The 12,194-nt window shown below is 43.2% G+C and overlaps 1 protein-coding gene across 1 annotated transcript in view; it reads right to left on the reverse strand.

Moving 5' to 3' along the window:
- nrxn1b (neurexin 1b) overlaps window positions 1-12,194 on the reverse strand; it is a 582,675-nt gene that overhangs the window by 507,002 nt on the left and 63,479 nt on the right. The window contains exon 4 of the mRNA XM_051650892.1: window positions 1,895-2,336. Within this exon, the coding sequence (XP_051506852.1) occupies window positions 1,895-2,336 (442 nt within the window). The remainder of the gene's footprint in view (window positions 1-1,894; window positions 2,337-12,194) is intronic.

The raw sequence follows: 12,194 nt of genomic DNA on the forward strand, positions 1-12,194 counted from the left end.
GAGATTAAAGATTAAATGCTGAAAATAAGCAATGCTAAGCAGGCTAGCAGGCTACAAACACGTGCGCTAGCAGCCACAGGAACAGGAAACACTGTCAGAAAAAAACTAAAGACCTGCATAATGGATGAATGGGGAAAATGTCAGCTTGCTAAACTTTAAACAGACTAAAATTAATATGCAAAATTAAGCACCGAGATCCTTTCACGGCATATTAAGAGTAAAGGTTTGATTAGTTCTATTTAATGCATGTCTAAAGATGAGATCCATGCAATTCATTTGTCTGTTATCTGTTTTAATACCCTTTCTGTGCTTTCAATAACAACAAAAAAATAATAATTTATTTGTAATAAAGAAGTTGTGCGACTCCTCTCTCATTAATATGCGCTCAACTAAAACAAAATTCTCAACTATACTGAAATATATATACTGGGCTGTCAATCTAAACTGTTAAATCAAATGTATTACATCATATGTTGATTAATTAAATTAAACACAACTAAACACATACAGAATATAAATATTTGAAGATAAATGCCAAAAATAAAAGTAATTAAATAAATCATGATTAAATCATCATAAATAATTATATATATAAATAATTATAAATATAATATTCAGTAAATATAATAATTCAGCTAATTTAAAAATACATTACATTATTTGCCACTTGCCACTTATTGTGGCAGAGAAGTGAAGAATTGATTAGACTACAAAAACTTGCTTTAGAATGCAAAATATTGTCTATTTCCATATGACTGAACAAGCCTATCATTGGCCAACAGTCCACATCAATTCATTTTGCAATTGAATTCATCATTGTGTCAGAGATTAATTTCAATTAAATTCAAGGGTTTTTCTGAGAACACGGATATGTGTATGTGCCAGACAGAAACTTTTGGAGCATCTGACTTTTGATGCAAACTGTCACAATAAACAGCATTTTTAGGTGGCTGTGTCAAGTTAAACATAGTTTGAATCTTACAAAAACAAATCTCGGGACCACTGCATTTAGTGTTGTGCTCCATCCAGCTGTTTAAATGCCAAAACACATTTTCATTTCATGCCGTCTGCTGTCAATAAGTGTGGTGTGTTGCCTGTACAGCTGGAGTTGTGCTTGCTGCTCCTTGCTGACTGAGACTTGTAAATACATACTTGTACAAGGTACTTCGGGCCTAAATCTTTGGTTTTGTGTCAAAGAAGGGGTACTTTAGTTTTACTGATGGTGCTTCAGGGCTACTTACGGCAAAAAAGTTTGACAATCACTGGTCCATATGACTCGTACACAATATTCCAATTCTTCTGAACTCATTCGATATCTTTGTATGTGGAACAGACCACCATTATTCACTGATCTCAAATTTCACACCTCAGCATATTCAAACTGGTGCTTAGCTATTGGTCACAAGATATGCAGGAATCAATGCCATTTAGCATCACTGTTGTCAAACTTCATGTGGCAATTCTCCATGCATCATTTCATGTCATTTTTTTATATTTCACAATGCAGATGAGATTTGAGAGACCTGGCAGAGGGGAAGATAAATGAATTTACAACTACCTGTTTGTCACACAAAACAATTGTTTGACTTCAGAAAACTGGTGATTTTATGTTGCTTTCTGTCATTTTTTAAGCTCATCTGCGTCCGACCCCACTCACCTTAATTGTATGGAAAATAGCACCCGGGACATTCTGCTTAACTTTTTCTTTGGTGTTCCACAACAACAACAACAACAACAAAAATACAACAAAAATACAAAAAAAAAAAAAAAAAAAAGTAATAATAATGCGGGTTTGAAACAACATAAGTAAATGCAAACAAAATTTTCATTTTCAGGCAAACTAACCCACTAAGCAGTAATATCATAGCTTACATATTACATTCTAAAAAGTTACCTGATCTTCCATCCCTTTGGAAGTCCACATGATACCACTCTCCATCATTGACCTTCTTGTTCACAGCCAGGGTCTTGGTGGTGCCAGATCCCATATCCAGAAGCAGGTACAAAAGACCATCCAGCATCTCAATAGCAAAGAAGTCCACCTTCAGGGTGAGAGGGCTCTTGGCTTCTTTAGTCTGTTGTTTGGGTTTTCCATGGCTAAATAGCAGAAGTCCATTGGGCTCAGTGGTGCGGAAGTCAAAGGAAATGGAGCCGGTTTTCTTGCTGTTCCACTTCTGAAGTGTGATGAAGGATTCTGGTGTCTCAAAGGTGATGGGGTCTAATGTTGCCACATTTTCACATTTAAAGGCAACAACTCCATGAATCTTCATCTTGGGGTCACCCTTGAAGGCCAAACTGGACAACTCCATCCGCACATCATTGTTTTTATACACAACCTTAAAAAGCAACCATGAAAATGATGAATGTTAAACACACATTTTTAAAAATCAATGTCAGTGATAATTTGAGGGATACTTTATGTAAACTGTGTTTGCAGAACCCTTATAAATTGGAGGAAAGCTTGATCATAGTCATGAATTTATCAATGTCTCTTTGATTAAAATTAAATTAAACTCTTTTAATTGTATCATTGTACAGTAACATTCTTAGGACATTTTTATTTCACTTTAATGAAGTAATGCAATTAAAGGAATAGTTCACCCCTAAAATTCTCTCATCATTTACTCACCCTTATGCATCCCAGATGTGTATGACTTTCTTTCTTCTGCAGAACACAAATGACGATTTTTAGAAGAATATTTCAGCTCTGTAGGTCCATACAATGCAAGTGAATGGGTGCCAAAATTTTGAAGCTCCAAAAATCACATAAAGGCAATATAAAATTAATTTATAAAACTCCAGTGGTTAAATCTATATTTTCTGAAGCAATATGAAAGATGTGGGTGAAAAACAGATCAATATTTAAGTCCATTTTTGATAGAAATTCTTCTTCCTGCCCAGTAGGGGGTGTATGCATGAAGAATGTGAATCACCAAAATCATAAGAAGAAGAATGTGAAAGTTAAAGTTAAAGAGGAGGCTGACTGAGCAGGAAGGAGAATTTATAGTCAAATTTGATTTAAATATTGATCTGTTTCTCACCCACACCTATCATATCGCTTCTGGAGACATTGATTTAACCACTGGAGTCATATGGATTACTTTTATGATGACTTGTGTGATTTTTGGAGCTTCAAAATTTTGGCATCCATTCACTTGCATTGTATGGACCAAAAGAGCTGAGAAATTCTTCTAAAAATCTTAATTTTTGTTCTGCAGAAGAAAAAAAGTCATACACATTTGTGATGGCATACGGGTGAGTAAATGATGACATAATTTTCATTTTTGGGTGAACTATTCCTTTAAGTACACTTAATTTATTACTAATCCAATGATAGTTTCTGTTCTGTTGTTTCTTAAATTAGAGATATGATTTTATTTTAATCAAAATGATTTTGAGCGCACTCTCGCCCATGAATAATTTTCTTATTTCTATGAAACCAACCAATTCACAACAGAAGGGATATTCAGTGGCTAGAAGTGAAACGTGAAGGTGAATAATCTAAGTCCGTGAAGTGCATTCAAATCATTGGTAACACTTTATTTTAATGTGTCCTTGTTACACATATTACATGTATTTACTATAGTAATAACAGTCAATTATGCGTAATTACAAGCAACTAACTCTAAACCAAACCCTTACCCTAACCCTAAACCTATAGTAAGTACATGTTGTTAATTAGTAGTAATCAGTAATTACTTGTGTAATTACACTGTAACAAGGACACATTCAAATAAAGTGTAACCAAATCATTAACTCACATCTAGCCGTGGATTATCCCACTTATATCATGGTCAATTACCAGCATTGATTAGTTACAGTTGTCATTGATTTTTACGTCACAAATTTTGACTGGAAGAATAACTAGAACGGTTAACTTTATCTACAGGTAGTAAGATCTAGAGTTCTGCCCGTTCTGAATCAGACACAGAGATAAAATCTGGCAAACTACTCTAGATGGGACAAACAACCCACAGAATCCCTGAATGCAGAATTCTGTAGAAACATTCTAAGAGTTCAAAGAACACGTACTAATGCATGCCGGGCCGAACTAGGCAGATACCCCTTAATTATATAAAATCAAAAAACAATCCCTCAAATTCTGGAAACATCTAAATTCAAGTTCCCCTAACAAACTACAACATGAAGCCTTTAAAAAAGTCTCATTTACATGAAACATAACATCTTGGTTACTGATGTAACCTCTGTTCCCTGATGGAGGGAATGAGACATTGTGTCGATGTAGTGACACTAGGGGTTCGATCTTGAGAGCCCCAATCACCTTTGCTTAAAATAGAAAAGGCCAATGAGAATTGGTGAGTGGAATTTGCATGCCACTCTCCGCCCCGGACATACGGGTATAAAAGGAGATGGCGTGCACCACTCATTCAGATTCATGCTGAGGAGCCGATAGAGAGTCCCAGCTGGTTCAGCACCATGGCAGAAGGGACACAACGTCTCATTCCCTCCATCAGGGAACAGAGGTTACATCAGTAACCAAGATGTTCCCTGTCTGTCACTCACTCGATGTTGTGTCGATGTAGTGACACTAGGGGTTTCTATAGGAAACGCAGTGAGCGCTCAACAATGTCGTGACCTTCCAGCGAGTTAGGTAAGGCATCTCCCTAGTCTCGTTAAGCGGGGAGGAGGCACTTACCCAAAGAGGCTACCGGCGGAGCCTTTCCTGATTGCTGTTAAGCAATTTCCCGCCAAGCACTTTCTAGAATAATGCTGGGAAGTGCTCTTCCCTCTCCAGGAGGGTGAGCACTATGGAGACCACATCCTACCGGAGGGAGGTTAACATGTGGAGAATACCTCATATGGACTTACCAATGGGGAAGTTCACATAAGGAATGATACCACCGGAGGACCCTATCTACAGAGAGGGTACATTGGAACAGTGGCCGAGGCAGAGAAAGTTCTGGCGAGGGGAAACACAGGGTTCACCTAAGGGGAAACCAAACAGTGGAAACTCATCACACGGGATTACCAAGGGGGAATCACCACGCATGGAGCACTGAGCCCGAGCACACGGGCTCACCTGAAAAGGGGCATATCACGAGTACTGGGCCTCGTGCCGTTACACCGCCGACAAGTTCATCACCGAACAATGCTTAAGAATTAAAGAGGTGTCCGGGGTTCACCGGATACGGGGAACTGTTGTGGACAAAAAGGCGCACATTATCACCTTTTGAAAAAGGGCAAAGGCGCAATGCAAATGATACACCCAACCGGTGCTGTTACTGCGTAACACTCGGGTCAAAACCGGGTCTGTGCGTAGGTTATAAAACCTAGCAAAGGTATTGGGTGTAGCCCAACCCCCATCTCTGCATATGTCTGCTAGAGAGGCCCTCCCTTGCCAGTGCCCAGAAGGATGCAACACCTCTAGTGGAGTGTCCCCGGACTCCCAAGGGGTACGGCAAGTCCTGAGATTGGTATTTGAGAGAAATGGCATCCACAATCCAAGGGGCTAGCCTCTGCTTGGAGACAGCTTTCCCCTTCTGCAGTCCTCCAAAACAGCAAGGCCGGGTCTTCCTCCTCTGAAGGGAGCGCTTGCAGACCTGGTCCTGAAAGGGAGTGGTGGGAACTTTGGGCATATAACCGGGCTGGGGTCTCAAGATCACATGAGAGTGTGCCGGCCCGAACTCCAGGCATTCGCTGGTAAAAGAGATCGCCTGCAGGTCCCCCACCCTCTTGATGAACATGAGTGCCACCAGGAGGGCCTTCTTCAGACACAAAGTGCTGAGCTCGGCCTGCTTCAGGGGCTCAAAGGGGGCTCCCTGTAGGGCAGGTAGGACCACAGAGAGAACCCAAGAGGGAATCAGGCACGGTCTAGGAGGATTCAACCTCTTCACGCCCTTGAGGAACCTGTTGATCAGGTCACACTGTAGTGAGTGTCTCCCATCCAGTGTATTGTGATAAGCTGCTATGGCAGCTACGTACACTTTCAGGGTAGAGGGAGACAGCCGTCTCCCCAGCCCTTCCTGAAGGAAAGACAGCACAGACCCGACGGCGCATCTCTGTGGGTCTTCCCCACGGGAAGAACACCAGTTCGCGAAGAGATGCCACTTCAAGGCATACAGTCGCCTGGTAGAGGGGGCTCTGGCCTGAGTGATTGTATTTACCACCGCTGGCGGAAGACATGCTAGGTCTTCCGCGTCCCATCCAGGAGCCAGATGTGAAGATTCCAGAGGTCTGGCTGCAGGTGCTGGAGCATGCCCTGCCCCTGAGAAGGTCCTGCCTAAGGGGAATGCGCCAGGGAGGTGCTACTGCCAGGAGCATCAGATCCGAGAACCAAGTCCGGTTGGGCCAGTATGGTGCAACGAATAGGATTTGCTGCTCATCCTCCCTGACTTTGCACAGAGTCTGTGGCTCTCTGGAGGAGACGCATACTTGCGCAGCCCCCAAGGCCAGCTGTGTGCCAAGGCATCCCTGCCGAGAGGGGCCTCGGACAGAGAGTACCAAAGGGGGCAGAGAGAGGACTTTTGAGAGGCGAACAGGTCTGCCTGCGCCTCCCTGAAATCTCCAAAACCAGCTGGACTATGTGGGGGTGGAGTCTTCATCTGCTGCTTCACTGTCGAGAACTGCTGGGTAAAATCCTCGGCGGTGTCACCAAATAGGCCAGCCTGGGAAATGGGGGCAGCAAGGAACCGTGTCTTGTCGGCCTCATCCATCTTGACCAGGTTGAGCCAAAGGTGGTGCTCCTGGACCACTAATGTGGACATCGTCTGCCCGAAAGACCGCGCCGTGACCTTCGTTGCTCAGAGAGCGAGGTCGGTCGCCGAGCGCAGTTCCTGCATCAGATCTGGGGTGGAACTACCCTCGTGCAGTTCTTTTAGCGCCTTGGCTTGATGGACCTGCAGGAGAGTCATGGCATGCAGGGCAGAGGCGGCTTGTCCAGCAGCACTGTAGGCTTTAGCCGTCAGGGACGACGTGAACCTACAGGGCTTGGATGGGAGCTTTGGGCATCCACGCCAGGTGGTGGCGCTCTGTGGGCATAGGTGCACTGTGAGCACCTTATCCACTGGGGGAATCGCCGTATAGCCCCTGGCCGCCCCGCCATCGAGGGTAGTGAGGGCGGGGTAACTTAGGAATCAAGGCTGGGCAGTAAAAGGTGCACCCCACTATTTCATCAGCTCCTCGTGCACTTCCAGGAAGAAAGGCACTGGAGCAGGGCGTGGCTGCTTTGAGCGGCGCTGCGAGCCCAGGAACCAATCATCGAGCCGCGAGGGTTCAGGGGAGAGTGGAGGGTTCCACTCTAGCCCGACGCTCGCGGCCGCCCAGGAAAGCATGTCCTTCCTTTCTGCATCAGCCTGTGACTGGCAATCATCCCCGAGGGGGGGAGCCCAGCTGAGGCTTCTGCATCCGACTTGACAAGCCCACTCTCCGATGCTGTGCTCGAGAGCTAATCATCTTCGAGGGCTCCAAACAAGCCAGATTCGCCGTGAGACGAGCCAGCGGACTCATCCGGAAGCCCAACTGGGGCAGAAAAGCATGCTGGGTAATGGGAGGTCCATGAGGGGATGCCCGGGGGATACCTCGTACGAAAGCAAGCCGCGACCGCAATGTTGCCATGGTCATGTTCTCGCAGTGAGAACATGAACCATCCACGAATGCTGCCTCCATGTGTGTCACGCCCAGACACGAAAGACAGCGATCATGACCACCCGAAGTTGAGAGATAACGAACGCAACCAGGAATAACACACAATCGGAAAGGCAACTTTAAAAAGACACGTCTTTAAAAAGATGTTCCGTGTGTGCCGCTCTTTTAGAGAATTAAACTCTTTCAGGAAATATACTCTCTTTTTTCTGCCGAAGTGCCCAGGGGCATTCTCTGCAGTGCACCAGTGCAGAGGAGGGAGAAGCTGCTGAAATGCGGCATCAGATCCAGCAGAGGTGAATGAACAATAGAAATTCAGCTCAATGAGCATCACCGTTCAGCTCCAAAGAGAAAATCTGAATGAGTGGTTGCACACCAGCTCCTTTTATACCCGTATGTCCGAGGGAGTGGCATGCAAATACCACTCGCCAATTTTCATTGGCCTTTTATCAAAGACCAGAGGTGTCTCGGGCTCCCAAGAGTGACCCCTGGTGTCACTACATCGACACAACTTCGAGTGAGTGACTATAGGGAACCATGCTTTATCATTCAAAGTTCCCAGTTCGAAATGCCCATCAGCTGCTGCCAGGCCAACAGATCGACAGACAGAGGGAATAATGCATGGCTCTTGCTTGCAGCCCGACCTGTAACTACTAGATGGCATGCTTGGCATTCTTTTGGTGGCTGCCCCAGAACCAGCGACACAGTGGAGGGAAGCCTTAGCTCCTCCAATAGTGTGGCTGGTTGAAGAGAATTTGATAAAGTTTTTGCCTTTATTGTATTTAGGCATAAATGATGAACGCCCTGGAATGTATCTACAGCAGGGATGCTGACAGAATAAACTTTTCCTTGGTATTTTGAATGGGGAAAAAAGTATGAACATTGGGGGGAATGTTTATTTGAGAAAACTGCTTTGCCACAATGGCCCCAGTATTCTTTATGGGGGGACAACGTGACATTGTAAGTACAGTGTTACCAACCATCCAAAATGCTCCTTTAGATCTTCTTGTATTTGGCTGACCACATATCGGGTGTCTCGCAAATGTATCAGAGTTCTTCTTATACATAAAGTAAGCCAGACAAAGTGCTCATTGCGGAAAAGAGTTTTATTGATGTCGATCAGATAGCATCGCTTTTCTAAATCTTACCCTAAAGTTCTGTCTGTGTGACAGACCTTTATCTGTAAAGAACAATAGGGCCTTTTACACAAAGAGATACAACTGTTACAATAGTTAATCTTTCTTTCTGAGAATATGGAGCCCTAAGCGAAATCCTACTTCAAGGCCCCTCAACCAATGTGTGTCACAACAGCTGCCTGAGTCTTACTCACAGCTTTTAGCATAAATATATAAATAAATAAATAAAAACTTGCTTTGTGGGGCCCCCTGCTGACACGGGGGCCATAAGAGGCTGCTTACTGATCTGTTTCAGTGACATCACCTTTTCCTCGCAGCTGCCATATTTGTGACCATCAGCAGGAGAAAACAATGGCAGTGAATACAAAAACACCCAAGAAACGATGTCAAGAAAACATAAAAAATTCCTTTTGATCCATGGCAAGTCCCAGGAGAAGTTCATACCGGTCTGAATCCAGTCCCATCACCATCAATGGAGCACCAGTGGAGAGAGTCAGCAGCTTCAAGTTCCTGGGTGTCCACATCACTGAGGAACTCACATGGTCCATCCACACTGAAGTCGTTGTGAAGAAGGCTCATCAGCGCCTCTTCATCCTGAGACGGCTGAGGAAGTTTGGAATGAACCGCCACATCCTCACACGATTCTACACCTGCACTGTAGAGAGCATCCTGACTGGCTGCATCTCTGCCTGGTACGGCAATAGCACGGCCCACAACCGCAAAGCATTGCAAAGGGTGGTGCGAATTGCCAGACACATCATCGGAGGTGAGCTTCCCTCCCTCCAGGAAATATATACAAGGCGGTGTGTGAAAAAAGCTCGGAGGATCATCAGAGACTCCAGCCACCCGAGCCATGGGCTGTTCTCACTACTACCATCAGGCAGGCAGTATCGCAGCATCAGGACCCGCACCAGCTGACTCCATGATAGCTTCTTCCTCCAAGCAATCAGACTTTTGGACTCTTGATCTCCCACAATCAAAATACATAAGCACTGCACTTTATTACTCTTACTCTTATATCTCACACCGGACTGTCATAAATTATATTATTATTATATTATATTCTCTCTTAACAACTTACTATCAACCGACAGCCTGAATGTCAATACAGTACAATACAACCTACTGTACATTCTATATATACTACTATATATACTTTTTTTTATTTTTATTGAATAATGTGTATCTATATTGTGTGTATTGTATACTGTACAGTGTATGTTATTATTTGTATATTGTTGAGTGTAATTATGTGTATATTAGACTTTAAATTGTGCTGTGTTAATTTGATGTTATTGTAAATTGGTATATGTCTCATCACTGTCACGACTGCTATGTTGATCAGAACTGCACCCAAGAATCTCACACACCATTGCACTTGTGTATATGGCTGTGTGACAATAAGCGATTTTATTTGAAGACAGCACAAATATTGTCAAATTGAACTTTCCAGGACATTTACAAATATTTTATCCATGATTAATCTCCATACGACAGCGGGTCTGATGTGTGACCAGCAAGTACACACGCCCACTGGTACATCACCGTAAACATCTTTCATTCAGGCGTTACAAATGTTTTTGTGTTGTTTTCTAGTCTGATTTAGTCACAGTATTAAAAGAGTCTGTGATGAACCTGTCTGTATAAATGTAAGGAATCCTGAAGAAGGCTTATGTCACATCCCACAGTACAGCACATTGAAGGTACATGGAATTTTGGTCACAAACATGGCAGCGCGGTTATACAGTGACATCATGTGAAACAGGTCAGTACCACTTATAGCTAGAAATGGTCCTGGGTCTCCTTTTATCAACTGTTAATTGATAAGAGGAAATGGCCCCTTTGTTTCACATCTTTACAAACAGAGATGCAGACTAGAAATAACTAAAAGATGCATAATCATTCAATCCCCTCTTTTATCATTTTTGATCACAAATAAAACGAACAAACAAAAAAAAGAAGAAAATTATGATGAAAAAAAGGGAAAAATATTGAAATCATTACATTAATCATCCATACAGCATGCTGTATATAGGCTTCTACTTCAATGAGGAAACAGTTAACATGTATTTTTCTAAAAGAAAATTAAACTAAACAGCACATTTTACAAACTGAACTTCGTATTGGTTTAGATTAGGTATGTTTTTGGTTTTCTGCTGTAGTGAACAACTTGTGCTGTTTCTCTCCAACATGTTCACACGGGAAGTCGGCATGCTGTTTCTGAAAGTTCCCGTACCCTAGGATCGGCAACAGTATGCCGACTCACTGACATGCCCTGTCTCCCATCGGACATATTTAGAACAGCTCAACAACAATTACTTTCCCTCGTGGCATGACTGGTAGCACGTAGAGTCAGTTGCATGGGAGACCACAGTTCAATCCCCATTCAAATGAGGAAGTAATCACGTTTGTATAAACAATCACAATCATGATAAGGACATTGCATTTTTATGCCTAACATTGCATTTTGTCTCTACTAATGGTTAGGGTTAGATTTGGGTTTTGGTTGGGGGTAGATTAAATAAAATAAGCATTTCTCTTCATTGTTTTACACCCTGTTTAGCTGAAAACAATTATTTTTACAACTGGCTTCTGGTGACCTCTCCTGGATATAAATGGATGTCACACTTGTTTATATGCTCTGAAACATTTACCGCTTTAGCCTCTGGGGGCAGCATTTTCAAATTTGGTCAACGTATAACAATTTTGGCTAAACGTTCCATAAAATTCCATACACAAGGGATGGATCGACAGGGCATACAAACCACCAACCCTCTTAAATGATGCCAATGCTAATTTAAATGAGTCATACATTTATCAGATACTGATGCTAAAGTGACTCTAACACCACAGATAAATCTCATAAAGGGATGGAGATGGGATAAAAAGGTCTAAGCCTGCACGCTCCGTGCATAAAATGAGAGATAAGAGGATGTCTTCCAATAGAAAGTCCATTCACCAGCACATATTCAGCCATTATAGCGGCAACATACACTTTAAGTGTTACTGGGGTAACCCCAGCCCCAAAACGCTCTTGCAAAAATCCAGCACTGAACCAACTGAGTAGTGGACTGTATCCTCACTCCGTGCTGCGAAGAGGCAAAAATATTTCATTTACACATATATACCCTTATTGTTGATGGAGCTCTAGCATTTAAGATGGTATCAACCACCGCAGGGGATAAACCATCATTTAAAAGAGGGCCCCGTTGAGGGGCAAAACCCACAATTTCCATAACTCAGGCTGGGGGTGCCAAATGCTGCCCCGCGCCTGAGACAACATGTCCATTCTGACTGGAATCTCCTAAGGCATCCCTTCCAGGAGAGAGACCAGAGACGAAGTATGTGCCACCATTGAAAAGGGACAGAGATAGCATTTGTGTCTCTTCACGCGTCAAAGAAAAGATGGCAGCGCAACCATTTGAGTTTCATACACTCGTCATCTCCTGATGGAAC

Source organism: Myxocyprinus asiaticus, chromosome 23 (assembly GCF_019703515.2).
Source record: "Myxocyprinus asiaticus isolate MX2 ecotype Aquarium Trade chromosome 23, UBuf_Myxa_2, whole genome shotgun sequence".
NCBI classification, from domain to species: Eukaryota; Metazoa; Chordata; class Actinopteri; order Cypriniformes; family Catostomidae; genus Myxocyprinus; species Myxocyprinus asiaticus.